Source organism: Quercus suber, unplaced genomic scaffold (assembly GCF_002906115.3).
Source record: "Quercus suber isolate HL8 unplaced genomic scaffold, Cork oak 2.0 scaffold_508, whole genome shotgun sequence".
Lineage (NCBI taxonomy): Eukaryota > Viridiplantae > Streptophyta > Magnoliopsida > Fagales > Fagaceae > Quercus > Quercus suber.
Window position 1 is genome coordinate 19,897 of NW_027069957.1, and position 26,605 is coordinate 46,501.

The 26,605-nt window shown below is 33.1% G+C and overlaps 3 protein-coding genes across 4 annotated transcripts; 1 reads left to right on the forward strand and 2 right to left on the reverse strand.

Annotated features, from left to right (window-relative positions):
• Positions 1 to 857: 857 nt before the first annotated feature.
• Positions 858 to 4,848, reverse strand: LOC136063296 (protein transport Sec1a-like). 2 transcript variants are annotated; one of them, XM_065763475.1, is made up of 7 exons: positions 4,706 to 4,848; positions 4,499 to 4,576; positions 3,460 to 3,656; positions 2,187 to 2,277; positions 2,008 to 2,097; positions 1,255 to 1,359; positions 858 to 1,128 (listed from the first exon to the last, which is right to left on the reverse strand). In XM_065763475.1, exons 1-6 carry the CDS (start codon positions 4,796 to 4,798, stop codon positions 1,291 to 1,293), a joined length of 618 nt encoding a protein of 205 aa, XP_065619547.1. In that variant the 5' UTR covers positions 4,799 to 4,848; the 3' UTR covers positions 858 to 1,128; positions 1,255 to 1,290. The 2 variants fall into 2 exon arrangements, with proteins under 2 accessions (XP_065619547.1, XP_065619546.1); XM_065763474.1 differs by having other exon boundaries at positions 858 to 1,359.
• Positions 4,849 to 8,136: 3,288 nt separating this feature from the next.
• Positions 8,137 to 17,850, forward strand: LOC112027824 (protein transport Sec1a). The gene is made up of 14 exons (XM_065763467.1): positions 8,137 to 8,319; positions 8,862 to 8,920; positions 9,656 to 9,737; positions 10,504 to 10,582; positions 11,410 to 11,460; positions 11,580 to 11,676; positions 11,777 to 11,809; positions 12,563 to 12,688; positions 14,424 to 14,615; positions 14,701 to 14,784; positions 15,044 to 15,120; positions 16,832 to 16,928; positions 17,504 to 17,629; positions 17,722 to 17,850. The coding sequence occupies exons 1-14, from the start codon at positions 8,241 to 8,243 to the stop codon at positions 17,848 to 17,850; spliced, it is 1,311 nt and encodes a 436-aa protein (XP_065619539.1). The 5' UTR covers positions 8,137 to 8,240.
• Positions 17,851 to 22,726: 4,876 nt separating this feature from the next.
• LOC112027841 (vestitone reductase) lies at positions 22,727 to 25,753 on the reverse strand. Its single transcript, XM_024060493.2, has 4 exons — positions 25,330 to 25,753; positions 24,119 to 24,643; positions 23,187 to 23,382; positions 22,727 to 23,074 (listed from the first exon to the last, which is right to left on the reverse strand). The coding sequence occupies exons 1-4, from the start codon at positions 25,448 to 25,450 to the stop codon at positions 22,933 to 22,935; spliced, it is 984 nt and encodes a 327-aa protein (XP_023916261.1). The 5' UTR covers positions 25,451 to 25,753; the 3' UTR covers positions 22,727 to 22,932.
• Between the last annotated feature and the right edge of the window lie 852 nt (positions 25,754 to 26,605).

Sequence of the window (26,605 nt, forward strand, 5' to 3'; positions counted from 1 at the left end):
AAAAAAAAAAAAAAAAAAAATCCCATTCTCGTTATACTTCAGTCAACCCATGCATGTTGAGCTCTCTCTGGGATTACCGATTGGTTTTCAAAGACACGGCATGTGTGGCACTGGCATCATGGGTCCCTGCACAAAGTCCTTAATTTATAAATGTTCCCCCGAATGTGAACTACCTTCTGCAATCCAAATGCCTATGATCTGATATAGGAGCAGATTGAAAGATAAAAGGAAAAAGGATACAAAATTATGGGGGCGTTTTGCTAATCCATAGCGTAGTTACATTTTCTCTTGCATAGGCTTACGAAATTTCTATCATCTTCCTCTCAAGTCCATTCCCTCGATGATATTATCCAGAATAATTCCAACATGACTCACTGAATTGAGGGCAAGATACGTATGGATATGACAGCCGTGGTATTAATTTAATTGAGATTTGAGAGCAACCCTCTTAGAGGTAGTGGTGAGTCTAATGCAGTGTTGTAATATTCAATGTAAATTAGCAAAAGTCCATGACCATGAACATGATGCTACTAATATGCTGTTTTTTGGTCAAGCAATCAAACCATCAATGGATGAAACCCAATTTAGAAATTGAATGTTTATCATTCTTCCATTTGAAATACCGTGAACCCTTCCATCTACATTCTAAGAAAATGTCATGTTTGATATATATAGAGAAGAAAAAGAAAATGCCATGATCATGGTCAAATTATGGACAATTTACCGGCACTGCGCTGTCATGGCAACATTGGCAAGTCGACTTGTGGAAGTTGGCTTCCATCACTTCCATCAGTATAGCAATTTCATACCAAATCCACTCTAGAGCGTTCAGCCCCTAATCCTGGAAGTTGAAGTCATGCAACAAGTGGTTCTCTATATATAAAAGCAAGTATAATACAGATGTAAGAAAAGTGACTTCAAATGCCGACAGAAACACAATGAAATTCTCTCAATGCTCCGTCAAACATAATGGGATCCCCACCAGAATCTAATGCCCCTTAAAAAATTGGGAAACAAAATACTCTTCCAACAACTATTTTTTACATCATGAGAAGACTGCACAGTTTGACGAAAAGCACAAGCATCACTGAACTGGTTGTATTTTTCTTTACAAGTCAGGCCTTAATTCTGTAGAAACAAAAGAAGCATTGTGCAATTTTCCCTAATATCAACACAACATTCCATTTCTAGTATTGAAGAAATAGAGAGGATGTAATCATATCACAATTACGAAAAAAGGGGGCAACATTAAACCTGCTGGCTTTGAGCAAAAGCATATTTCACAAAATCCTATGGCATCCAACTTTGGATCTTGAGATTATCCACTGAGAGTTCTCTTTCTGACACCAGCTTTAGTTTCTGCAAAATTTAAACAAAAAATATTGACAACTAAATTGGCTGTTCAAATATATCAGAGCTAAATCTTATTCTCATTGAGCATTCAGTTTAAGGAAAGAAAAAAGAAGCAAAAAAAGGCATGTTAATTGGTTCCCACTGAAAACTACCGAGTGCAAGACTTAAGTGTGATCAATTTTGCCAAGTCCACTTTTGCTCAAGATGAATGTTCAAAAGCAAAAAAGCTTGAAATGTTTTTATGAAGTGAGCGTAAACAAAAATGACCATAAGGAAGTGATTGGAGAGGCTTGGTTTTTCCAAGCAAAAGATTAGAAACCAGGAACCAGCTGGTACTTTTGGGCTCAATTCAAACTCTAAAATCATCAATGTTTCGTAACTAAATGGAAAAATGTTCAACCTTATGTGCTTACACGATCAACTGATTTACAATGTTAACTAGAGAAAAATTCTTTTAACAGAGGACAAGTTAGAGATTATGCTTCATTCAAGTCATCGATATAGTTTCTCTCTAAATTTTCTCCGTCTTTGGCTAGATTGTAAATGGCCAATTAGGATTTTACAAATCAAATGATGCCACTCAAGGTGAAAGATCTCTAGGTAAAAGGCCACATGAGGTAATGAGAAAAAGAATGATGAATAGACATTTATTACCGTGATATATAGAAGCGGGTCATCAATACTAGAAGAACCCAGGACTACTTCCCTTCTGAGTTTTGTTGTGAGCTTGTGACAAACTCGTAGCTGGCCGCAGTGTTGGGAAAAAATATCAGGTGAGAACCAAAATTTAACTGGAGCTCTAGAAACAAAGAGAACTTCTTTAAAAAACTTACCTCAGATCTAGTTGCCCCGCCAATGATAAATACAAAAATACGCTGGCCCATCTTCTTGAATTCGTTAGATGCAATCCTTAAAATTGAGTCACTACAAAAGGTGGCAGAAGAGTAAGAAGTTGAAATCTCAGCATTATTGAGTTGAAAGTTGCAATTCTAATCAGGTACGGACTTATGATTTTAAGTTAGTGTGGCGGAGTATAAAGAAAAAAAAAAAACTCGAAATAAATATTTATACAGCATTAAGAAATTATAAATACTTAAAATTGTTATTTCTGAATAGATTAAGATGCAATTATTTATCAATAAAAGCAAAAATAAAAACAAAATAATGATTTTTTATTAATTTTTTTTGAAGTAAGAGCATTCACAATGATAGTGCTAAAAATTTTAGTTTTTAGCACTTCAAAAAACTACTATATCTATTTTATTACCTCACTTTACAATACATCTAATATCAAATGTTATATTTTTTTTTTATCACTTCATTTAATATAATATAAACAACTCATTATAATAATAAAGGAAGCGAGAAAATTTAAATTTTTTAATTGAAGAAGGAGATATAATCTTAATAAAATATTATATTTTATTTTTAACAACTTGTTACAGTCAGTTGGTATTTATACTAATTTACTATTGCAAAAAATTTAACTTTAGTTCCTCCAATAACACATTATTTTTTGGTTCTTTGGTAGTAAAATTGTTTTTTTTTTTTTTTTTTTGTTGCTCAAATATAATTACCATTGTGAATGTTTTTATTATTTTTTGGTTCTTTGGTAGTAAAATTGTTTTTTTTTTTTTTTTTTGTTGCTCAAATATAATTACCATTGTGAATGTTTTTATTGTTTTTGTTAAGTTTTTAGGTTGAATAGTTGCAATTTATGTGAGGGTAGTTAAGCTTATTGAGAAGAAGGGAACCTAAGGTTTTAAAATGGGGCCAATTACAAAAATGAAATATATAATAACTAAAAAAAAATTGGACCGGGCCGGGCTCCCTTTTGGGCCCCCACTCAGGTCCGTCCTGATTCTAAAATGCAGGAGCAACTTCTAAACTGTTATCATCGACCAAGTGCTTTAACTAGATAAGATGTGACATATTGAACATATAACAGAAAATAGTACAGAGCCCATGGGCTAAGATCATATTAACCGAATGATCATACAGGTTACAGGAAGAACAGATCTAACAGATTGTCTATCTGCACTGTGCATGCTAGTCATGGACAGAGCAGATTACTCCAAGAACTGGGATATAGAATTGTGAAATTACCTTGAGTATCCATCATCAGAATTTTGAGGTCGTGCCCAATTCGTAGTCCGTCTTGATCTCATTGAATGGGCAGAAATTTGACTTGGATGCATTGGTGCACTCCTCCGGGAGCCTCCTTTATCAATTGGACTCGGTTCATTCATACATGAGTATTCATTCTTTGGTAACTCACCTTTGCTAAGATCTTCAATAAGCTCCTGAGACAACACAATGTTATGTTAGACTGTCAGTTAAAATATAAGACCATGCAGAACATAGTAACACGTGTTTATCTAGATTCCATGGCCTCTGAATCCTAATGAAAGGTAAACACGGCACAATCACAATTGAATTCCACTTGTTCAACAAAAAATTCAGTTTTGAACAGGAATAACCATTGAAACCCAATGAAAGGTAACCACCCATGTTTCATACTATATGCTCTTTTTATTTTCTTCTTTTAAAATAAAATGGGTGACAGCTACTTTTATGAAAGTGGACAGTTACACAACTAGTTTATACCTTCCATATCGGCAATGCCAAACTTGACTGACCAGTCAGCAGGCTGATGATGGGTGAGCAGAAATGGTACAGTTATCAGCCAAAACGTCTATTGCCATGGTATTTACAAAAAATGATACAGCTACATGACCATGATTAGGCCATAAAAATGTACAAAAGATGTAGGAATAATAACTTTTTTGGTATCCCACAAAACTAATCAGCATCACTATACTGGGAATACCATAACTAAAATTTGAACAAACTATATTTATGTAGTTTGATCACCAAGGGCTTAGATGGTGCTCATACTATAAATGTCATCCTGTTTCCAACTAAATTTAAAAAAAAAAAAAAAAAAAAGTATTGCAATGCAGCAACAGGTTTCATCAATACACCAAAGATATCAAAGAAAGCATAGCTGAACTTTTATTTAACTCTCCGTAAAATTAGGCAAATGCTAAACATCTGAAGAAATTTATAGGAGAAGGACACAACTCTATAAAGACATGTAGTAAGCAATCAAAAGTGGAGAGGCTTGCATCATGTGATATGATACCTCTAGCAAGGGATAAAATCGTGATAACTGCCATGTCTCTTCCTCACCAGAGCGATCCTTTCTTGCTGCCTGCTTTGTCTGATAATTAAGAAAGAATATTTATCAACTGTTAGGTTTTGCATCCTTTCCCCCCTCCCCCACCCAAACTTTCTTCTAGTGTACACAGGATCTTCATCAAGCATTCCAATTCTCAAAAATGTGTTTTACCTTCTGAGCATTGAACTGGAGTGAGAAGCTACCAGTTTTCTTTTTATCATCCAATGATCCCCCAAGCAATCGCATATTATTTATCACCGTCATGTCCTCACGTGGTAATCTAGCCAACTAATTAAATAAAGGGGAAAAAAATTAATATAACTAATTGCAAAATGAAAATTTCTCTCAGCTGTACACAATAATAATAGAAAGGTGTTAAAGATGCTTACTGTACTTGTAAGAAATAGGAAGATTAATGTGGCAGGGAATTTTTGGGTAAGTAAGAAAGTAAACTAAGAAAAACTGCATAAGTAACTCAAAAAAAAAAAAAAAAACTGCATAACAAAGGAAAAAAAATGATAATTGAAGGCCCGGCAAAACCAATAACAAAGACTTTTGATGACATTGGAATAGTTCCTTTCACTCTTATGCAGTTATACTACTACATCTGGATTAAATTAAATCTAATCAGATTCAAATATTTTCTTCTATTGATTCCTCACACAATATTTTTTTTTGAATAGGTCACATATATATTTTTAATGATTCCTTTTTTAAAATGTTATTTTGTACTGTACAATTCCTTTGCTTGTGGATCCATTTTCACATAAGAGGTTATTTGTTTTGGACAATATATATATATATATATTTAAAAAGGATATGATTCAATCTCAAACCCATTTGAATATAGCAGATAACACTAACAGCGGGGCCTGACAATTGATGTATATTCGAATCATAGGAGATGTAATTATTAATATAACTCAACAGGAGCGTAACAATAATAAATGCTACATTTTAGCTTTTAGATATATATAGATATAAATTCAGATTGATGACGTGGAAGGCGTGGCTCATGACATTATCAAATGTGAGATTATCGAATCTATGCTGTATTGGAATATGGATCAGCAAAGTTAAGCTCATATATGCTAGATTTGCTTCGGGGAGTTTTTTTTTTTTAATCAAAAATGAAGTTGTCAAGCTGGATTTTATGGTTTTTGGTTAACTTTTGAAAGGATAATTATATTATTATTCAATTTCATGTTAAACTTCATGAGGAAGACCTATTTGGAGATATTTTACTAGTACAATATAAGTTAGTGTTGTACAAGCTAGTAAAGGGCAATGAACCAATATGGCTATAGTCTAATGTAATCTAACAACCTCTCTCAACTCAAGATAGGTCACAAGTTGCCAACTTAAATTTCAATACAAGATCATAGAACCGACCTAGTGATAAGATTTGGCAAAGATGTTGGCATTATCATAATAGGGAATGGATCGAGTTGTAATTTGCAAGGTACTTTGAAAATGGTTCTTTTTTTGGTAACAAGAACTAAAAAAAAAAATTGTGACAATCGAAGTGATAGTTAATCTCGATATATTTGGTTTATTCATGAAAGACATCATTGTATATGATCTGTATTTTACTCCAATTATTCTAGTAAATAAAGTGGCAGAGGACAAGAAAACTCATATATCTTGAAGAAGTCAATGCAGCCATAAAAGCTTAGATATAAAATTAACAATCGCCCTGTATTTCGTGACAACTTATTTAAGATCTGGTCAAGGGCGCTCTTTGAGGGACCTCACTCTTCACTAGGGCTACAGTAATTGATTGATCTGGATTGATTTAGAGTCTTAATAAGGGGAGAAAAAACACTGCCTCTTGAAATGTTCATGCAAGCCATACATGTTACCAAACAATGATTCCTGTTATTTTCCTCTCATATTAAATTAGATCTATTCAAGATTCTGACATGAGATGAATTTGTCAATTGATCTTGTGCACTTGGCTAGCATTTCAACCAACCATGAGTGTCAATAAAATCTCAGATCACCCGTCTCATACCTACTCTTGCAGGTTAACTTCTACCGGTACCTCATCCTGTGAAAACCATGTTAATCCTCTTGTAATCAAGTTTGATTTAGAAATTAGGATTATTCTTTAGTCCATATGAATAACAAAGTGTAACAAAGAAAAAAGAGAAGTCTAGGGATATCAATCGAGGTTATCACAATTAAAACTTGAAACCTTCTCATGTCAATTGGTGAGTCCAAATTCAACCCTCGATCACATGGAGTTTTGGACCACAGTTTAATTTAAATATATTTTTCTAAAAATACAATTGAAGAACTAAAAAATATTATTGCAAATGGTTCTAAGCAAATTAGAATAAAATGAGAGAGACAAGAGAAAATAGTTAAATTGAAAAAAAAAAATCTTTTTTAATTATATCTAACTACATATCACATGTTTTAATAGGGCAATAAATGAACTAAGCCATTCATAAACAGTTTGAGTTTGACTTGATGAAAAACATGTTCGTGTTTGTTTGTTTATAAATGAGCCAAACTTGAGCCTTAATTTCAGACTTATTTAATAAATAAGCTAAGTCCAAGCAAAAAAATAAAATAAAATAATTGTTCATGAACAAGCCCCTAAAACATTAGGGCTCGATAAAAAATAAGCCGAGTTTAGGTTGGTATATGCCTAATATGAGATTGAAAAATAAATCCATATCTTACTAATTTTTTAAATTAATTGAGCATTGAGACCACATATCTAAACCAAATGAGTTCATAATATGCTAAATATGAGCTTATTAATGTACTTGTTTTGGATTTCAAGCTCAAAAACTTGATATTGAGCTTGAGCTAAACTTGACTAATGAATTAAGTCAAACCAAGCCAAGCTCAAGCATTTGGATTACCTAACAAGCTCAAACATATTTTTTAGGTTTTGTTTTAAGCTCAAGCCAAGTTTGAACATTTTATAGTTATTGTCAAACTAAATCTGAACATTCAATACACCTAACAAGCTCAAACATATTTTATAGGCTTGGTTTAAGCTCAAGCCAAGTTTGAACATTTTATAGTTATTATCGAACTAAATTTGAACATTCAATACTTGACAAAACTAGCTATTTACAGCATATATTTTATCTTTGATCCATAGTTATCCACTTATCCTACTACCAAAAAATTTCAAAACCCTTTCAAGCATCATGTATTGTAAGTGGCGCATGCATGAGGCTAGATTCTTACAATCTTTGTTAAGAGTCCATTGACGGTTATTAAGGGTGAAAGGGCATGTGAGAAATACTATATCCATAATATTTTCACAACAAATTTTATGTGACAGATTGTTATAGGTTGTTATTAGTGTAGTAGAAAAGTAATTTTAGTGGCAAGTTCAAATTATAACCAATAACAACTAATTAACCACTTATAATGCGTTGTAAAAATGTTGTGAAAATATTGTGAATATTCGTCATAAAACACACCCTAAAGTATTAAAACGACGCCGTATGAAGATGTATAAAATAAAAATAAAAAAATAAAAAATTTGAGGCAGTTTTGTTTGTCCGTGAAACGTAAACGACCTTCACGTTCCAAATTACACGTTCCCACGCAAATATAACAAACTTTTCTCGTTTAGCAAACAAGCGCACAGCTCTTTCTCTGTATTTGAGATTCCATTCCTTGAATCTGCGTTTTTTTTTTTTTTTTTTTTTTTAAATCCAAATCTGCTGCCGCGACAATGTCATTCTCGGATTCCGATTCGTCCTCTCATGGCGGAGCCTCAGAGTACAAAGGCTTCCGCCAAATTAGCCGTGATCGTAAGCTCTCTCTCTGTTTAGAATTTTGTTTTTGGATTCTGGTTCGTTTTCCGTTTGTTTCCCGAGGAAATATAGGAAGAGAAAGGGAATCAAAATTTAAACGTAAAATCTGAGTCAATATTTTGAGCTTTTTCGCCTTCTTTTTCTTACAACCGAATGGAGGAATAGGATATATGAAATTAAAAATTTTCCGGAATTCAGGTTCATCTTAAACTCCGTTTGGTTGCCGAGAAAATTTTGAAAAAAAAAATCAAATTTCGAATTTTAGGATATTATTGCGTTATTACAAGTTCAACCAACGTTGAAGCTTTGTCAATAAAGTTGACAATAACTGAAACGAGAATGGTAATATTTTAAAACTTCTTTTATTGTCGTTTAGAAGAAATATTAGTCGTTTAGTGGGAATAGAAAACTGCAGAAACTTGTAGTCGTTTAAATTAAAGCTAAAACGAGCTGAATGAAACGACGGAAATATCTCTGTCATTTGTGTAACTTAGCTAAACGGTAGTCGTTTACCCTTTTTTTTTATGGGGGGTTTTCAGGTTTGTTGAATGAAATGCTTGGATCAACTAGAACTGGGGATTCAAAGTCAACATGGAAGGTGCGCTCAGTGTGTGTGTGTTTTCATTTATGTTGTCTTGTTAAAGATTTTCTGTGTTACTAATAGGGTCAGTTTGGATGGATAGAGAGTAGAGTAGAGTTGACCCGGAATTAGCTAATTCCAGGTCTACTCTACTCTACTCTATGTCCCTCCTCCATTCAAATTGGCTAATAACGAATTGCTATTGTAGAAGAAGCTTGTTTTTTGGTTGTTTACTAATAGTTTTTATGCTAGAGAGAGAGAAAAAAATACTCACACATGATTTTGATTACTCTATAGCAGAACTTGATTTGTTCTCTATGGATGTTGTCTCCCTGAATGAAGCTAGGATTATCCGCATTGTGGCAATAAAAAGTGATAAATTATGATCATCCCAAAAACTTAAGTTGTTAGGAATTGGTGAATTTTCAATTATTGAAATATAATTCTAATAGAACACCTCAATATATTCAAACATGCTCTAAATTAGTTATAAAAATGAAAGGAAAAAAGAAAGATAAAGTGAAGAGTTCTTACTGTTTAGACCTTAGCTGCTTCTCTTTTGGAATCTCATTGACATTTGCTGCTGCCTTCACCTAATACCTACAACTACAAGCATCCATACTATGATGTCAGACCAGTACTTGACTTGTCCTCATTTTTTTTATTCTGAATACATGGATAGCACTTTGTGTGGTTTTTATGATTGTGGGACCATGACAGTTTATTTTATTCAAACAAGTGATTTTTCTGTAGGTACTCATCATGGATAAAGTTACGGTGAAAGTCATGTCTCATTCATGTAAAATGGCAGACATCACAGACCAAGGAGTTTCATGTAAGCATCAAAATATATTTTTCTTTGTAAATTTTTGCTTTTGCATTTGTGGATTAAGCTTTTTTTTTTTACACGTTTCTTGTTGCATTTGACATTGGCTGAATGCAATCTCTGATATTCCACGTTTCACACTCATAGAGTTCCATCATGATGCCTTAAATGTATTTTTACCTATTAGCTTTCAATTTGTGGTCCTTTTCATTTTGATTTGATGCATGTTATCACCAATGAGCTTTAGCTCAACTCAGTACTTCATCTTCCCATAATAATGGGATGGAGTGTCAGGTTATGGGTTAAAGACCCACTTGGTACGTGTGTAACTTACCATTAAAAAAAAATAATGCATGTCATCATTTTGATATTGGGCTCTACTTTAATGGCACTTTCTCATCAATAAAAATGGGGTGGAAATTGAGGTCTTGGGATCGAGTCTCACTAAGTGTGTTTGTAATGTGGTCCTTGTCATCTCCAAAATGTGTTCATCATTATTCATGGCATCATTTTGAAATTCACTTCAACAATGGTTCCAAACAACTTCATAATTTGCTCTTCAACACTGGTTATTGATAATGTTAACTTCCTGGGTGGAGGGTGAGGTCATGGGATTAAGTCTTATTAGGAGAATGTGTAACTTTGTAATTGAAAAAATTTATGCATGTCATCATCTTGAAACCCACTTCAACAATTGCACCAAACAATTGCGTAATGTGGTTCATCGATGCTGGTTATTGGCTTTGTAACTTCTAGAGATCTTCTTTCATTGTAGTGGTTGAAGACCTTTTCCGGAGAAGGCAACCACTGCCGTCCATGGATGCTATTTATTTCATCCAGCCGTCAAAAGAAAAGTAAATTCTTCTTCTTCTGTTTCTTTTGGTTAGTTATGAGTCATATTTGTTTCTTTAGTTTCCTTCAAGAGAAAATGCTTGTATACATTCTTTAACATACACAATCATTAATGTTGCACTCATGTTTGTTTTTATTTCTACATAGGGTCCTTGTTTGTAACAGTAATCATACATTTTGAGCTACATGTTGCTGCCACTATAATTACACTATCATACTACCAAAATTAACTAGCAGATAGCACAAAGATTTAAAATCATCTAATTCTCATACTCGATGTATATTGTTAAGTAAAGTCAAGCAGGGGCTCTATGATAAATATGCAGGGATCCTGTCTTTTAGATCAAGAAAGAGAAAGGTCACTTGATGTTTGGAACTTTAGAGTTACCAATCAGGTGTTCATCAAATATGTTTTTTGTTGAAAACTATCTAGCATTTTGCTATGTAGTTCCGCGCATTTACTGAAATGAAAATTTCTGGGCTTGGTAAATTTTCAACTAATTTACTAATACCTCGTATGCCTACTTGTTAGTTCAATTTTTCAACCAACCATAATGTAGCTCTGTTAACGTGCAAGTCAGGAAATGGCCTGGCTGGATAGCTGGCTCCTATTTAATATTGATTGTTAAATTTGAGATGCGCCTCCTAGCTCTCGTTCATTTAGTTTCTACATTATGTTTTTTGCCCTCATCTTCTTCCCTTTTAGTTTTGTTATATGGATATATCCACAGTTTATGCTTATCTTGCATTTGCTTATGAGTTTTGGAATTTAATGCACAAAATTGATAAGATGGATCCATTTTAACCCTGTCTTTTTGTTAGCATGCAGTGTTGTTATGTTTTTGTCTGACATGTCTGGAAGGGAGCCTTTATACAAGAAGTATGCAAAGGATCCTACTTTCTGAAAATTCTAGTTTATATTTCTTTTTAGAATTTCAGCCAGCATTGTTGTGATCATTGTTTTGTTTTTTCTTTCCTTTCCTGCTTGTTGGGTTCCAGGGCATTTGTATTTTTCAGTTCACCAATCCCGAAGGAATTTGTAAATCACATCAAGAGTGATACAAGTGTCTTACCTCGCATAGGTGCACTGAGAGAGGTCTAGATCTTCATTGTTATTTTATTGATTCTTGTTAGAAGTTTGGTAGTTTTCCCTTTTAATTATATTGTGCGCAATCTTTTTTTCTTTGTTTATGCAGATGAATCTGGAGTACTTTCCCATAGATAATCAGGTATTTGTTGACAATACCTTCTTTTAGTTCTCCTGATGCTATTTTGATCAATGTGCCTCATATTAATTTTAGGGAATCAATTAATCTGTTTAGTCTTAGATCTCCATTGTTGCAAACACCATCTTCTTGCATTCAACTCATGAATACACTATGAAGAAAATATTATTTATATGAGAAGTTCCTATTTGCACAACTTTGGTGAATTGTGTCCAGAATTATCTTTCTGGATTATACTTCAGAAAATTGGGTTATATTTTCTTCTCCTTACTGTAATCTTGTGTTATTGCTGGAAATTTTTTCTAAAACACTTCCATTATATAATTTGTGTTGTGTTTATGTTCTCCTCACCGCATCATTGCATATAATGTATTGAGGTTTGCAGAGTGTAGGCATGGTGACAGATGGTCCTCAAGTTAGAAGACTTTGTTTAATGAATGGTCAAAAATATTTAATCATGATTGTAATTAGCATAAGCTGAAGTTTCATTAGCTGGTGATTCTGAGATATTGGAGTCGGGCTTTGCTTTGAAATGCTTAAATATAAGTGAAATTTACTAAATATGTCTGTAAATTGTGAGGTACATTTGGCTACAGACAATCCTGCATTTGGCTACCTAAGTGCTCTGTAGGCAATGACATTTAAGATTATAGTTACTGCTGAGCATCCCAACAAAATTGATTTTTACTTTTTTTTTTAGCTATTTAAAAGAAATTTAAAAAAAATTCTTAATTAAGCAATGTCCCTTCAATGCAGGCTTTTGTCACTGATCATGAAAGAGCATTGGAGGAACTTTTCGGTGATGTTGATAACCTTCGAAAGTTTGATGCTTGTTTGAATACGATGGCAACTCGAATTTCTACAGTTTTTGCTTCATTGAAGGTATGAATCTTATCCTAAAAATGTTCTTTCTTGTGATTACTTATATTCAAAGTAAACTTATATATTACATGTGGCCACCATTTATTAAATCACCAATAATGGTAAAAAACGAAATTGGCTCTAAGCATGTTTAGAGCCATCTTTTCCAACCCATCATGTGTTGACTTATAAGACTTCATATGAATTATTTAAACAAGTCACATGACTCATTAACAAAGTCAAGGACTAAAATTACACATGAATGCTCCATTCTATTGCTACATAGTGGGTTGTAAATGTTAAACTACCGATTGTCCTAAAAGTTTAAGCTATTGGAATATGGTAAATTTAACCACATATTTCTAATACTCCCCCTCACATGTGGGCTGAAACTACCTTTTAATAAGTGAGGCCCAACATGTGGGAATTTTAAATGGGAGGTAAAGTGGAGGAGACAAAGATCAAACTCAGGATCTCATGCTCTAATACCATGTTAAACTACCGATTGTCCCAAAAACTTAAGCTATTGGAATATGGTAAATTTAATCATTTAACCACATATTTTTAATAGTAAAAGGATAGCCCCAAACATGTTTGGAGCCAAACTTTTTCCTTAGTGGTAAATCAAAAAGGAAAATGTTTGGCTTTAAACATATTTGGAGCTATCTTGCTCCATCCTATTATGTGGCAATTGAGTAGATCATCCATGTGTAGTTTTAGTGACATGGTTTTTTAACGAGTCATGTGGTTTGTTTAAATAATACACGTGGATGGTCTTATAATTTTCCATGTAATGGGTTGAAAAAGATAGCCCCAAACATGTTTACATGTTTGGAGCCAAACTTTGTCCTATAAAAAATACTTTTATATTTCTGATTGCGTTTCTGCTTGTGATCTACTCCAGTACTAAGTTTTTAGTTACCACAAATGCACTGATATTGCATGCAACTAATCTTGAGTACCATCCTTTTGCATTAGTCTTCAATATCCCTTACAGATTTTCCCTCAACCATTTGTCGCTTTATTTTTGTTGTCCTTGGTTTGATCAAGCAAGTTGAACTATATTCTCTGCTTCTCTCTTTCTCATTATTCAATTTGTATCTTCTGATTCAGTCATGTTCAACATCGAATTTATCACTCATATGCATATGTTTAAGAAGCTCTTAATAAATAATGATAATGGTGAGCTCAATGTTTTATTGGAGTTTAGTGGATATGTTAAGAGTCTTCTCTTTTTGGTTGAATTTTCCAGATGAGGATGACTAGAATGACCATGTTTCTATCTTTTTGGCCATGTGTAAAGTCTGCCATGGTGGTTATACAATTCAATTTGGTTTAACTAGGATTAATAGAACAAAACAAAGCCTTAGCAAAACTATTTTTAGGTGGTTGGAGTCATTACCTCTTGGATTCATGCTAAGGAATTGAGCAATGGGTTTATGCAGGAGGAAACCTTGGATTCATGTTTAGAATGAATTGAATTATGAGTTTATGCAGGTTGGCAAACCTGGGATCGCACTCATTACATGGGCTTGGGTCTGGCTGTGTTAGACCTTTAAGTTAAAGATACATGGATTAGTGCATAGCTTTAGCATGAGATTAGGCACTGAAACTTATTTTTTGGAGTAGGCATTGACGGTTGAATATTTGAAGTCATCATATTTTTTATGTGTGGAAACATTAACTCCTTGATAATCAATTCAGTGCTCTTCTTTATTTGCTATGGAAATTTCAACATACCTTTGCATTTTCTCAGGAGCTTCCATTTGTACGATATCGAGCTGCCAAGACACCCGATGACTCTACAGCTGCAGCATTTCGTGATTTAGTTCCTACAAAGCTTGCTTCTGCAGTTTGGAACTGTATTTTGAAGTATAAAACTTCCATTCCCAACTTTCCACAGACTGAAACATGCGAGCTGCTAATCTTGGATAGATCAGTTGATCAGGTTATATTAATTCTCCTGTTATGACATTATTTTGGTATGCTCTTTTAGTTCGATTTTATTGAGTGTGTTGAACTTACATGTATAGATTGCTCCTGTCATACATGAATGGACTTATGATGCAATGTGTCATGATTTATTGGATATGGATGGAAATAAATATGCATATGAGGTAAGTCTTCATGTTGTTTTTGTGTTTTCCCCCTATATGTTTGCCTTTTCATTCCCACCCCCTCCCCCCCCCNAACTAATAAATATCTAAATAACCTAGTTTTGTCCGGAATTCCAAAAAAAAAATCTTTTATTCATTAAAGTTATAAAGAAATTTAATTTTTCTATCCGCCTTGATTATAAATTATAAAAGGTCAACTTTATAGTTTTTCTTTTTGATATATTGCATGAATTCTTTTTTCCACTAACTGGCGTATCAGGCTAGTGAACGTTTGTATGAGAAGATGAGCAACTTCGTATCAAAGAACAAAGCTGCACAAATCCAACAGAGTGGAAGGTTGGTGCAGGCTTGCATTTGTACTATTTTAAATTTTTTGGCTTTTTGATGTTGAACTTTGCATGTTACAAGGTTTTAGCTTATTAGTGTTAATGTTAAAGTTTTAATACATTATCACTGTTTATTTCACTATTTTAAAATTCTTTTTTCTCTAAGCAATGCCATGGCGTATGTCCAATAGGACACAGATCTTCTGCTTTTTCAGAACTGAATTCTCTTCTATCTGAGTGTCACTGTTGTGTTGTGAAATTGAATATGTCAATATAGACAACAATGAACCATGAAAATAAAATCTTCGTGGTGACAAGAGATAGTCATTGATGATAGAACATATCTTGGGGATAGAAAATGAAACTGATGCTTGTTACATTTATGCATTTAAGTTCTCAACGAGATTTAGCTGAAATGGCACCTCATTCCCTTGTAAGAGTAAGGTGGATGGTCATGTTGTGGTTCAAGAGCCATAGGATGCATATAATTGTCAATAATAATAAAAAAGTGGCATTTTAAGTTACTTGTCAAATAAAAATGAAGCATTTAAGTTGAAAGTCACTATCTAGTAAATTGGTAACCTTCTTGCTTGTGAGTGAAAAATTAACATTAATAAGGGTCTAGTTGTGTTTTGATCACAAAGGCTGTTCTCTTTCAAGAGTTAAATATATTGTGGAATATAGTGAAAAGTGTGGAAGGATATGGTATTTGGGATTGTAAAATAAGTAAACCCAGGACAGAATATATAATTTACAAATTTGATGAGGACATGTGTAAGAGATAGTGATGCAGAAGACACAAGAAGACTTTTATTTTAGTTTAGTGTTATTTATTTTTGCAAGTCAATAGTATTTTTATGTTCTAGGCTCTAGTAGTTTATTAAGCTATTAGTATTTTAATATTTGGAAGCAAGGTTATTTTTATAATAAAGCAATTAGGGTTTCCTAAGCCAATTAGAACTAGGGTTTAGTTTTCCTATAAAAGCAAAGTATTGTTCTCCTTTTGGAGAACTTTTAGAGATGAGTGAAAAGTTTCCTTTTTGGTTTCTTTGGTCTAGTGCCGACTCCCGCAAACCTAGGTGCTAACTCCCTCCTAGTGGTTTTCTTTGCTTGGTACTGACTCCAGGCAAGTCTAGGTGCTGACTGCTAGATTCCTATCTTTATTTCATGTTGTTTAATTTTGTTCTGGTTGCCCTGTGTCAGATAGGTTGCTGTTTTAGTTTCATTAGTGGTAGGATCCTTTAGGTAATTGTTTAAGTATTATAAAGAAGGCATAGAACTTAGGGAGGCAAAGGTTATGCAGTTAAGAGGTGATCAAAATGTATTTGATCACTATCAGGTATGTGAGAAGTGAGGAACATGGAACACAGACGCACCCACAAAATGAAGGGTAGATGTCTATGGTATGTGGAGCAGGCTAGGTTGAGTTTAGCCATGATTTAGGTGCTGATTTTCTTTTCCAAGGCTTTGTGAAGTATGACTTGAATTTTTCTGATTTTCTAACCATTCTTTAGATTTATGATATTTGAAATGCAATTTATACAGATTTTACTACTTCTCATGACTATGTACATGGGACTTGCTGAGTTCATTAGAAATTAAGTAGGATTCAAACCAAGGAGGGTAAAATACCTGGTGTCAAAAGTTTTTTTTTTTTTAATTTCATCATGCAGCTTTGCACTTAGCTTCAATCACTTATGACATTCTTTGATTTTATCTAGAGATGGAAGCGAAATATCTACACGAGACTTGCAAAAAATGGTTCAAGCTTTGCCACAGTACGCTGAACAAGTTGAGAAGATTTCTCTCCATGTGGAGGTTTGTTTTCTTCCTTCATCAAATTTTATACTCCTTGTTGGATGAAACATGTTGGCATTTACTTTGAGGAGAAATATGAGTACTTTATTCATATCCAGATGCAATCTGAGTGATTTTTTTCCCTTTCTTTTATTTTCTTCCAATTCTTTTGGATGTTTAAGAAAGTTCACAATGCTGCAAAATTATTAGAACGACTACTGTAGTCTTGAACCAAGAGAAAAAGAAAAAGATTTGTAGCAAAATCTTTAATTGTTTCATTGTTGTATATTTGGAGTCAAGCCATTTTAAACACTGTAAATTTTCAAGTATTTACACCCCCCCCCCCCCCCAAAAAAAAAAAAAGGGTCAAAAGGCTCTTATACATAAGTGAGAGCAGACATGCAATTCTATTAAATTTTCTTAAAGTTTTATCTCCAAAACTGGACTTTAGAATTTGGAATAGAACTGCCATCTGAAAGTTTGGTCTGAAAAGTACTGTTAGAGATAACTATCAAAGTTAGGATTATAAGGAGTTGTTAGAGTACAGAAGCATGTTTCTTCAATTTTGATTGTTTTACTTGATTATTTCATTATAGATTGCTGGAAAAGTTAACAGAGTTATCAGAGAAATGGGACTGCGAGAACTTGGGCAGCTGGAACAGGATCTAGTTTTTGGAGATGCAGGAGCCAAGGATGTTATCAATTTTCTGAGGACAAAACAGGTAATGTACTAAGCCCATGTTGCTGAAAAAAGGGATGTTCCTTTGTTCTAAATTCTTGCTAATATCTATTCTTGTTGACTTTTTTAATGCAGGATGCAACTCCTGAAAATAAGTTGCGTTTGTTGATGATTTATGCATCTGTCTATCCTGAGAAGTTTGAGGGTGATAAAGCTTCAAAGCTATTGCAGGTAGCCACAGAATTCCAATTCTTGGATTTTTAAAGATACATAATTTTTTTTTTTCCGTCGAGGAGAATCTATTAAAAAAAAAAAAAAACAAATGCAACTTATGAAGTAAACCTGGACCAGTAATTGTTATGATTTTTGAAGCTGATTAGTTGATTATTTTATCTGCATCTCCATTTCACCTCAAGAAGTTACTTTTCATTCTAAGATCTGAAATTACTTCTGCTTATCAAAAAATAAATAAATAAATAAAAAGATCTGAAAGTATTGCCATGAGTTGATTGTAGTGTTGCAATTGAATGCAATGTAATAGTAAAAAAGGAAGTTCGTTGTGAGGATCCTTAAATTTGATTTTAAGCTTCCCATTAAGGATAATTTTAATGTAATGCACTGATTTGACCTTAGATTCCATGAGCTTACCTCTATTGCTGAGTGGAGGACAAGTGAATTTCCTATCACAATAGGTTTGCATCAAGAATCAACTTTGATTTCATATTTCATATCTCTTTGCACTGGTTATGGATGAACTTACTAGACCGATGCAAGATGAAGTCCCTTTTTATATGCTTTTCGTAGATGATATAGTTTTAATTGATGAAACTAAACATGGAGTTGACACCAATTTAGGAATCTAGAGGGATGCATTAGAATAAAAAAGTCTTAGGTACATGGTGTATAAGTCTAATACAAGGAGAAACAAAGATGGAGAGGTAGTAAAATTTGATGTTCTTGAGATACCAAATAGTAAGTGATTTCGATATCTTGGATCAATAATTCATAAAAATTTGAGAGATTAAGGAATATGTGAATCGTAAGATAAGAATAGGGTTGATGATCTGGAAAATTGCATCAGAAGTGTTGTATGATCATAGAATTCCTATTTAAGTTAAAGGAAAGTTTTTAAAAATTGCTATAAGACCAATTATGATATATGTTATTGAATGTTTGACTATCAAGAAGCAACATGTCCATAAAATGAGCATTGCTGAAATGAGAATATTAAAACAGATAAGTGGAAACACATGCAAAGATAAGCTACAAAATGAAGAAATTTGTTAAAGATACGAGTGTCTCCTATTAATGAAAATATGAGGGAAAATCGTTTGAGATAGTTTGGTTATATGCAAAGAACAATTAATGAACTGATGAGGAAAAGTGATTTGGTTCAAGTCGAGAGAACAAAGAAAGGTAGATGAAGACCTAAAGTAACACTAGTAGAAGCAGTAAAAAAAGATATGTTATTCTTTCCCAAATTTTAGTCTTCATTTTTTTGAGCAAGGATAAAGTACAGGTCATCTTCCCAATTTCCCAGTTGTTAAGAAACAAGAGAGGATATGGGCTCAATGGCAGGTTTTTCCTCATTGTTCATGACTCAAGATGGAAACGTGAAACAGGGCTAGATCTCATTTAGCTTAACAAAAGCCTTAAATCCATAAGGGTCTATGAATTCACAAAGAAAAACTATGTAATCCATCCAAAAAAAAAGGAGAAAAACCTCTCTAAAAATATTATTGATATTCTAAATTTATTTTTGTTTTACATATTGCAAGCCTATTAAAGGCTTTAGAAAACTCATTTTCAAGTAAAAATATTCCTAAACAAATCAAGAAAATTATATAAAAATTAAAAAATATATAAACGGTAAAAATTAAAACTCATCTTGTCCTACATCAGTTCACAATGAAAATAAATTAGTTGCTTTAAAATTTAAATATGTTCCAGATTTAGGAGATACTTTATACAGTTATACTTACCAATACTTTCATAACTATGATTTGCAACAGGTAAAAGGAAAAAATATAGTTATATATCATACAATTTTGATATGAGTATGTATCACAATTAACACTGCTCAACTTATGAAACAATATGAGCATATCACCGAGTACTAGCATCCACCCATTTTTCAACATTGTCTCTCTCTTCCTATCAAAAAAAAAAAAAAAAAAAAACATTGTCTCTCTTATTTTAACTATTTTTTTCTTATTAAATTTCCAATTTATTGTTCTACTTTCTCTAACTTTTCCTCTCTCTTTTACATTTCATCTCCCCACTACTATCTACCTTAATATCACTTTTCATTTATCCATTTATTTTCCTTTATTTTTGGCTTTTCTTATTACTCTCCTCTAACTATAAATTTACAATTCTCTTTCCCATTTTATATATAGTTTTCCTACACACAAAAGGTTATTTCTCTCTCTCAATTTTTTTCTCATTTTTTGTGGATTTTAGTTTTCTTGCATCTCTACTTTAGGTTAATGAATTTTTGTATTATTTGGAACTTTACTTTGATTTGATGTGATTAAGTTTTGTGTTTTTAAGTTTTTATCTTTTTTTTTTTAATTCTTTTTTATTTCATAGATGTTATCATCATAATGTATCATAAAGATTGTATATAAAAATATAATGCTATTTTATTACATAACATGACTTGGATAATTTGGTGTTTATTACTATATTTTTTATTTTTACTTTTTTTCTTCTCATATTATTTTCTATAAATTTCTTATTATTGTCTCTCACATTCTCTCTTGACAAGTGGTTAATCTCTCTCTCTCTCTCTCTCTCGATTTTTAATTCTTTATTGCAACTCTACTTTATATTGATGAATCATTGTGATTTTTAAAACTCTATTTTGGGTTCATACATTTGGTACTGTATTTTTTAGTTCCTCATTACAAGTAGTCTCTTTCTCTCTACAATAAAATTTTGAGAATAAATTATACATATTTAGAATAAGTTTGGTATGAGTTTTCATTACCATAATAACCTATTTTAAAAGAATGTGTGGGAGGTCCAAGGACAGCACCAGTACTAGGCCACGACCAAGGAGTGTATGGGCCCAACAGGCAAACGAAAAATGCTGGGAGAAGTGAATCAAATAGGGACCTCTCACAACCTAAGGAAGGAGAGAGGAATGCTGCCATTGCTGGGAGGTTCAAACCGAGGCAAGTTGCCTTGGCAAGGGACGGAGAAAAAGGGACAAGATGCATGATGCAGAAGCTACCGCCCATCACCCTTGTATTAAATGCACTACACCAACTAGGACAGTCGCATTTATGAAGAAAGTGACGCTTGAACAATGCCCGAATAGCATGTAGCATACCTTGCATTTCCCATAAAGAAGGGATGAGACAAGTATCTAGGGTAAATTCACCACCCAACAACTAGAGGATCAGGATCAAGCGCAAATGACTATAAAAGGAAGGGAGAATCCCATTAAGAAGGGGACACAGAGAATTAGGGAGAAAATTACTTAAACACATGTTGTAAGTTGTGTAACACCTTCCTCGGTCAACTAAGGGAACATTAATACAAGACTTAAATTTTTCCTGCTCAAATCCTTTTTGCTTTCTATCTGATTCATATTTCCCAATGTTAGACCATAAGACAAGGAATCCACGTGTTGGTCTACCTTTCCCATCTTTAAATAAATTAATTGTAGTGGGCTCACATCCAAAGCACAACTCCTAGCCTTCAGGCCCTTGGGTGCCACCTTTACGCCCCACATAGAATGAATAAGTTGAATAATTTAATTTAAAAAAAATGATACACACATACACACACACATATATTTATTTTGCTTAAATATATAATCAATCTCATGCAATTCATTTAAAAGTAACGACATTATAACAAATGAATAATTGCTCTAAATATTACATTTGTATATTTATAGTCTTTATGTTTAGAAAGACTTTAATTTAAATTTACCGAATTGAACTGAAATGTTATGTTAATGTGACATAGTAAAAGGGCAACAATAATAAATGCTATACTTAAAGATTTTAGATATTATGAGTTTGAAATTTATATATTTTTTAATAAATTTGGATATAGAATAGATGCTTTCAACCCAAACATGTTTTTTCCCATGCACAAAATAGATTGAAGTGGACCAAAATGGACTGAAGTGGTCCAAATGGACCCAATTGGACCAAATACAACAAAGTGGACAGAATGGACAAAGTAGAACTGAATAGGAACAATGTGGACCGAATAGAAACAAAGTGGACCGAATAGGAACAATGTGGACCGAATAAAACAAGTGGACCGAATAAGACTGAAGGGAACCAAATAGGAGCAAAGTGGACCGAATAAGAACCACTGGACAGATTAGGACCAAAGGGATAGAATGGACCAAGCAGGGCCAAATTGGGCCGAATATAACCCGTGTGGTCTGAATAAGACCTAAGTGGACCAAATGAACCAAATAGAACCAATGTGGACCGAATAGAACTAAAGTGGACCAAAGTGGATAGCATGTACCAAATAGGACCAAATATAACCAAAGTGAACAGGATGGACTGAATAGGACTAAAGTGTACCGAGTATGACCAAAATGGATATAATGGACCGAATAGAACCGAAGTGAACAGAATAGGACCAATGTGGACCGAATAGAGCCAATGTGAACTGAAGTGGACTAAATAAGACCGAATGTCTTGAATAGAACTTTAGGGGACAGAAGGGACTAAATAGGACCCAAAGGACCAAGTTGGATTGAAGAGGACATAATGGACAGAGTAGAACCAATGTGGACTGAATCAGATTTTTGAATATTTATCATTTTTATTGCATTTTCAGGGATTATATTTCTAATTTCTAATATTTATTTTCTTTGTATTTTTTTAACTTAAAATTAAAGAAGTTAGCCCAAATATAATAAATCATACTTTTCAACCCAAAAATTAAGGAAAAAAAAAAGATTTTTTTGAGTTGAAATTGAAAAGACAACCTACAAAAAGAAACAACTTATGGTCCAATTAGTCTAAAATGGACTCAAGGGGATCGAAATTGATCAGATGGACCGAAGTAAACCTAATTGGACCGAATGGGATTGAAGTAGACCTAATTGGACCATATAGTAACAATTTAATTTTAGGGAGAACAAATTATCTACAACAAATTTTAGAAAAAAAATTATACATTATATAACGATACAAATAATTATTTATTCTCATACATCACGCAATTCTGCGACTAGTAGCAATAAAAGATGAAACTAGCAATGGTTATGCAAATTGCAAAAGAACTTATACATTAGACAAAAAGAGTGAGAATAAATCAATGCCAGACTACGGCACGCCTTACCTATAATTTTCATTGATTGAACTAGAGAAACCCCTTTTCTTTGCAGCATTGAATGGCTCCATCAAACATTTCATTGAGCCCATACTTGTACTTGAAGCCGGCATCTAAGAGCTTCTTTGATGAGAGACCCGCTACTCTATAACCTTTAATTTCCTTCAAGTAACTGCAAAAAGGTGAAAAGAGAAAACATTTTCTTCATAACTTTGTAATAAAATGAAGAGAAGTTTTAATATTTTTGTTTCTAAACGATCATGGAGAAGAAAAGTTGAACTTACTCTAGTGTTGGTATTTGAAATTCTGGGTATCTTTCAGTAAGAAATTCAGACATCCTTTGGAGTGTTATGACCACTGAGGAACAAATGTACCTTCCTTTCACGGTTGGACATTCAAGGAGAAAAATATTTGCTCTTGCCAGGTCATCTACGTGGACCATAGAAGTATTCAATAGATGACTGTATTGATCCTTGTCACCTACAAATGATATACGAGTTAAAAGCAATTTCCTTCCAGGAAAATATTGGAAAAAAAAAAAAAAACTTGATGTATAAATAAAGGATTTCTTGTTTGCATTTCCATATGACAAGCTAGTGAGACATTCAAATTGACACCAAATCCCTTTTTATTGCAATCACATAATGTACAACGAGAGCAGAGAAAATTTTGTAATAATTAAGGATTGCAAAAGAGATTGTACAGAAAATTAGAAATATCTACATGAAAAAAATCTTTTTTTTGGTCAACTACCTTCAAGGCTTCAACATAATTGAATTGGTTCGTTTTTAACACTTATCTTTATGCTACCTCTCTTTTTTCTTCTTTCCTAGGCCTCTCATTGATTCTCACAATGCATTAGACCATGCAATAAATTATTCTTTCACTTTTCACCAAAACTAGTCTCTAATAAGCCATATGAAAATTTGACAAAATTAGTTAGAATGTATTTAGAGAAAGTCAACCCAATGTTAATCAAGATTTATTCAGTGTTTGGTTGCTTCATTCAAAGAGGCAAAGTATTATTAATTTGAATTAACATAGTTTAGCATTACTTATTTACTTGTAACTCTAAAAACCAATCGAATGTAATAGATAAATGTTTTTTTTTTTCTTTTGAAGGAGACAATTGATATCATTGAATACAGTTCACATAAAATGCAACTATATATGCAATATAATGTTTTGGTTAAGACATGTGAGAGACAATACATACCCAGGACCATAGACAATATTGCTCGAACTGAGCCAGGAAACTTGGGACAAATGAAGGGTCCAACAACAAAGGGAGGAATTATGGTTACCACATCCAATCCATGTTTTTCTCCAAATTCAAGAACTGTCCTTTCGGTCAATGTCTTGGAAATCATGTAAGAACCTCCAAAGTTCTTTAGGGATTTAATTAAATCTACATCACTCCAAAAGCTCTCATCCATTTCATCTTCATCCTTGCCATTAAACACAACTGCTGATGCACTAGAAGTGTACACAACTCGCTTCACAGTCTTGGAATTCAGGCATGCCTTCAAGATGCCTAGTGCTCCATTGATTGTTCTTTTGGTTACTATTTCTTCAGGTTCTTTGTCTTCAAAATCTACAGGAGTGGCAACATGAAATACACCTACACATCCTTCAATGGGTGCATTGAAACTCTCTGGATCGCTGAGATCTGCATTGAAGATTTGGAGTTTCTCTGATGCTCCTGGTAGACTTGTAAGGAAGCCAAAGTCTTTCTTATTCTCTGGTCAATGTGGTCATGTACATGATTCTATCAATTCTCTTTTGTTACACTATGTATAAAAATATATAATTAACTGAGTTGATGTACTTTAGAACTAATTTATCATTTAAACATAATATAAACATAAAACTGGACCCAAAGAGGCATCTAAGCGAAACTGGGCCATCCTGCATTTTTATTTGTGATAGAAAAACAGTACTTTATAATTCCTACACAGCCATCAAAGAGGCATATAGTTTATTTAGTAATAAGTACATTTTTTAATAAGTTTGCGATCTGTATCCAATGAATTCCACTTTATTCCAATTTTAGGTGCTTGTGTGTGTGTGTGTGTGTGGTTTTATTTATTTATATAATTTTAATTTGACTCTAATAACTAATAGGAGTAACTAGAACAAAGGAATTAATTCTTTCTATATTCAGCAAGTTATGAGAAAAAATAAAGATGAAATTTGACATATATGTGGCTGAAAATAAATATTATTCTCATGGATCTTCTGAAGAGATGTGGACAAGCTTCGAAAGGGAAAAAAATATATTAACAAAATTACAGAACTGAAGCAAGATATATATAATATGAAGATACCCTCCAAGCTCATTTTGCTCTCATATATGAATACTCCTTGATAATCAGGACTAGCATACTTAAGTTTTATATATATAGCCTTGGCAGAGATGTGGCTTACCTGGGTCAGACCGAATGGTGGTTCTAACATGGTAACCTTGATCAAGGAGCCTCATGATCAACCATGATCCTATATAACCTGTACCACCTGTAACACATACTGTACCCTTATCTCCTTCCATCTCTCTCTCTCTCTCTCTCTCTCTCTAAAAATGGATCACAAAAATACTTTGTGCTTTCCTTTATCCCCTTATCAAGATAGCTTGACTTTTGTGGTATGAATTATGATATGATCACCAACCAATATGAGCACTCTTAATTACCACATGAAAGCAATACTCTAATCATTTAGTTAAGTAGGTCAAAAATAATTATCATCACAAAGAGAAGAAATTAATGGGATCTATCACATGCATCATCTAGTTGTGTATGTACCCTTTTTAACTTTTTTCCTTTCTCTAACATCACTTATCCCTTGACACCAAAGTTTGTTTTGGGATCTACATTAGGTCAAATGGTACTGTCCAAAACAACTCAAACTTATATTAGATTAAAGGTCATTTCGACTGTATGCTGTTAGTATCTTGGGGTAATTCTTACATGCTCCGGGAGTAATGCTCCCTCCTCTCACATGAGGGGTGGGCCTCATGGTAGGACCCACGTGTGAGGCCCACCTCTAATGTGAGAGGAAGGAGCATTGCTCCTGGAGCACCTAAGTTTTTTCCAGTATCTTGTACCGTGTGGAAAAAATCAGGTTGATTTTGTAGGATTTATCACTGACTGAGTCAGTGATAAATCACTGGCCTATTAATAGAGTTAGTCTGACTCTAGTAATAGGCCAGTGATTTGTTTTGAAGCCAATTTGCACTTTAGTAGTTGAGTTGTTGTCTTTTGACTATCGAAAAATGAAATAATTTTGGCCTAAAACTTGTATGTAATCTGTTCCTTTACTTTTAGGTGTGAACTTTATTGTCTGTTTCCTTTAATTGCAGTATAGACTATAGAATATAGATTGGTTTTTTTTTTTTTTTTTTTTTACATTTTAAATTTTATTTTATTTTTATGGGACTTGCTAATGAATGTCTTTAGGATAATTGTCAATAAATAATATTAAAAAAAATTTGACATAAATTTTAAGGAAAATGTAAAATGTCGTAAAAATTAATTAATTTTTTTTTTCATAAAAAGTTTCTAAAAATATTTCATAAACTAATGCCCTTAGAATATCCGTTAACTTTTCGCATATGTTATGTTAGAGGCTGTTTGGATGCAAATTTTTCATCACTCAATTTCTGTCACTCATCACTCGTCACTCATCACTCATTACTCATCACTCA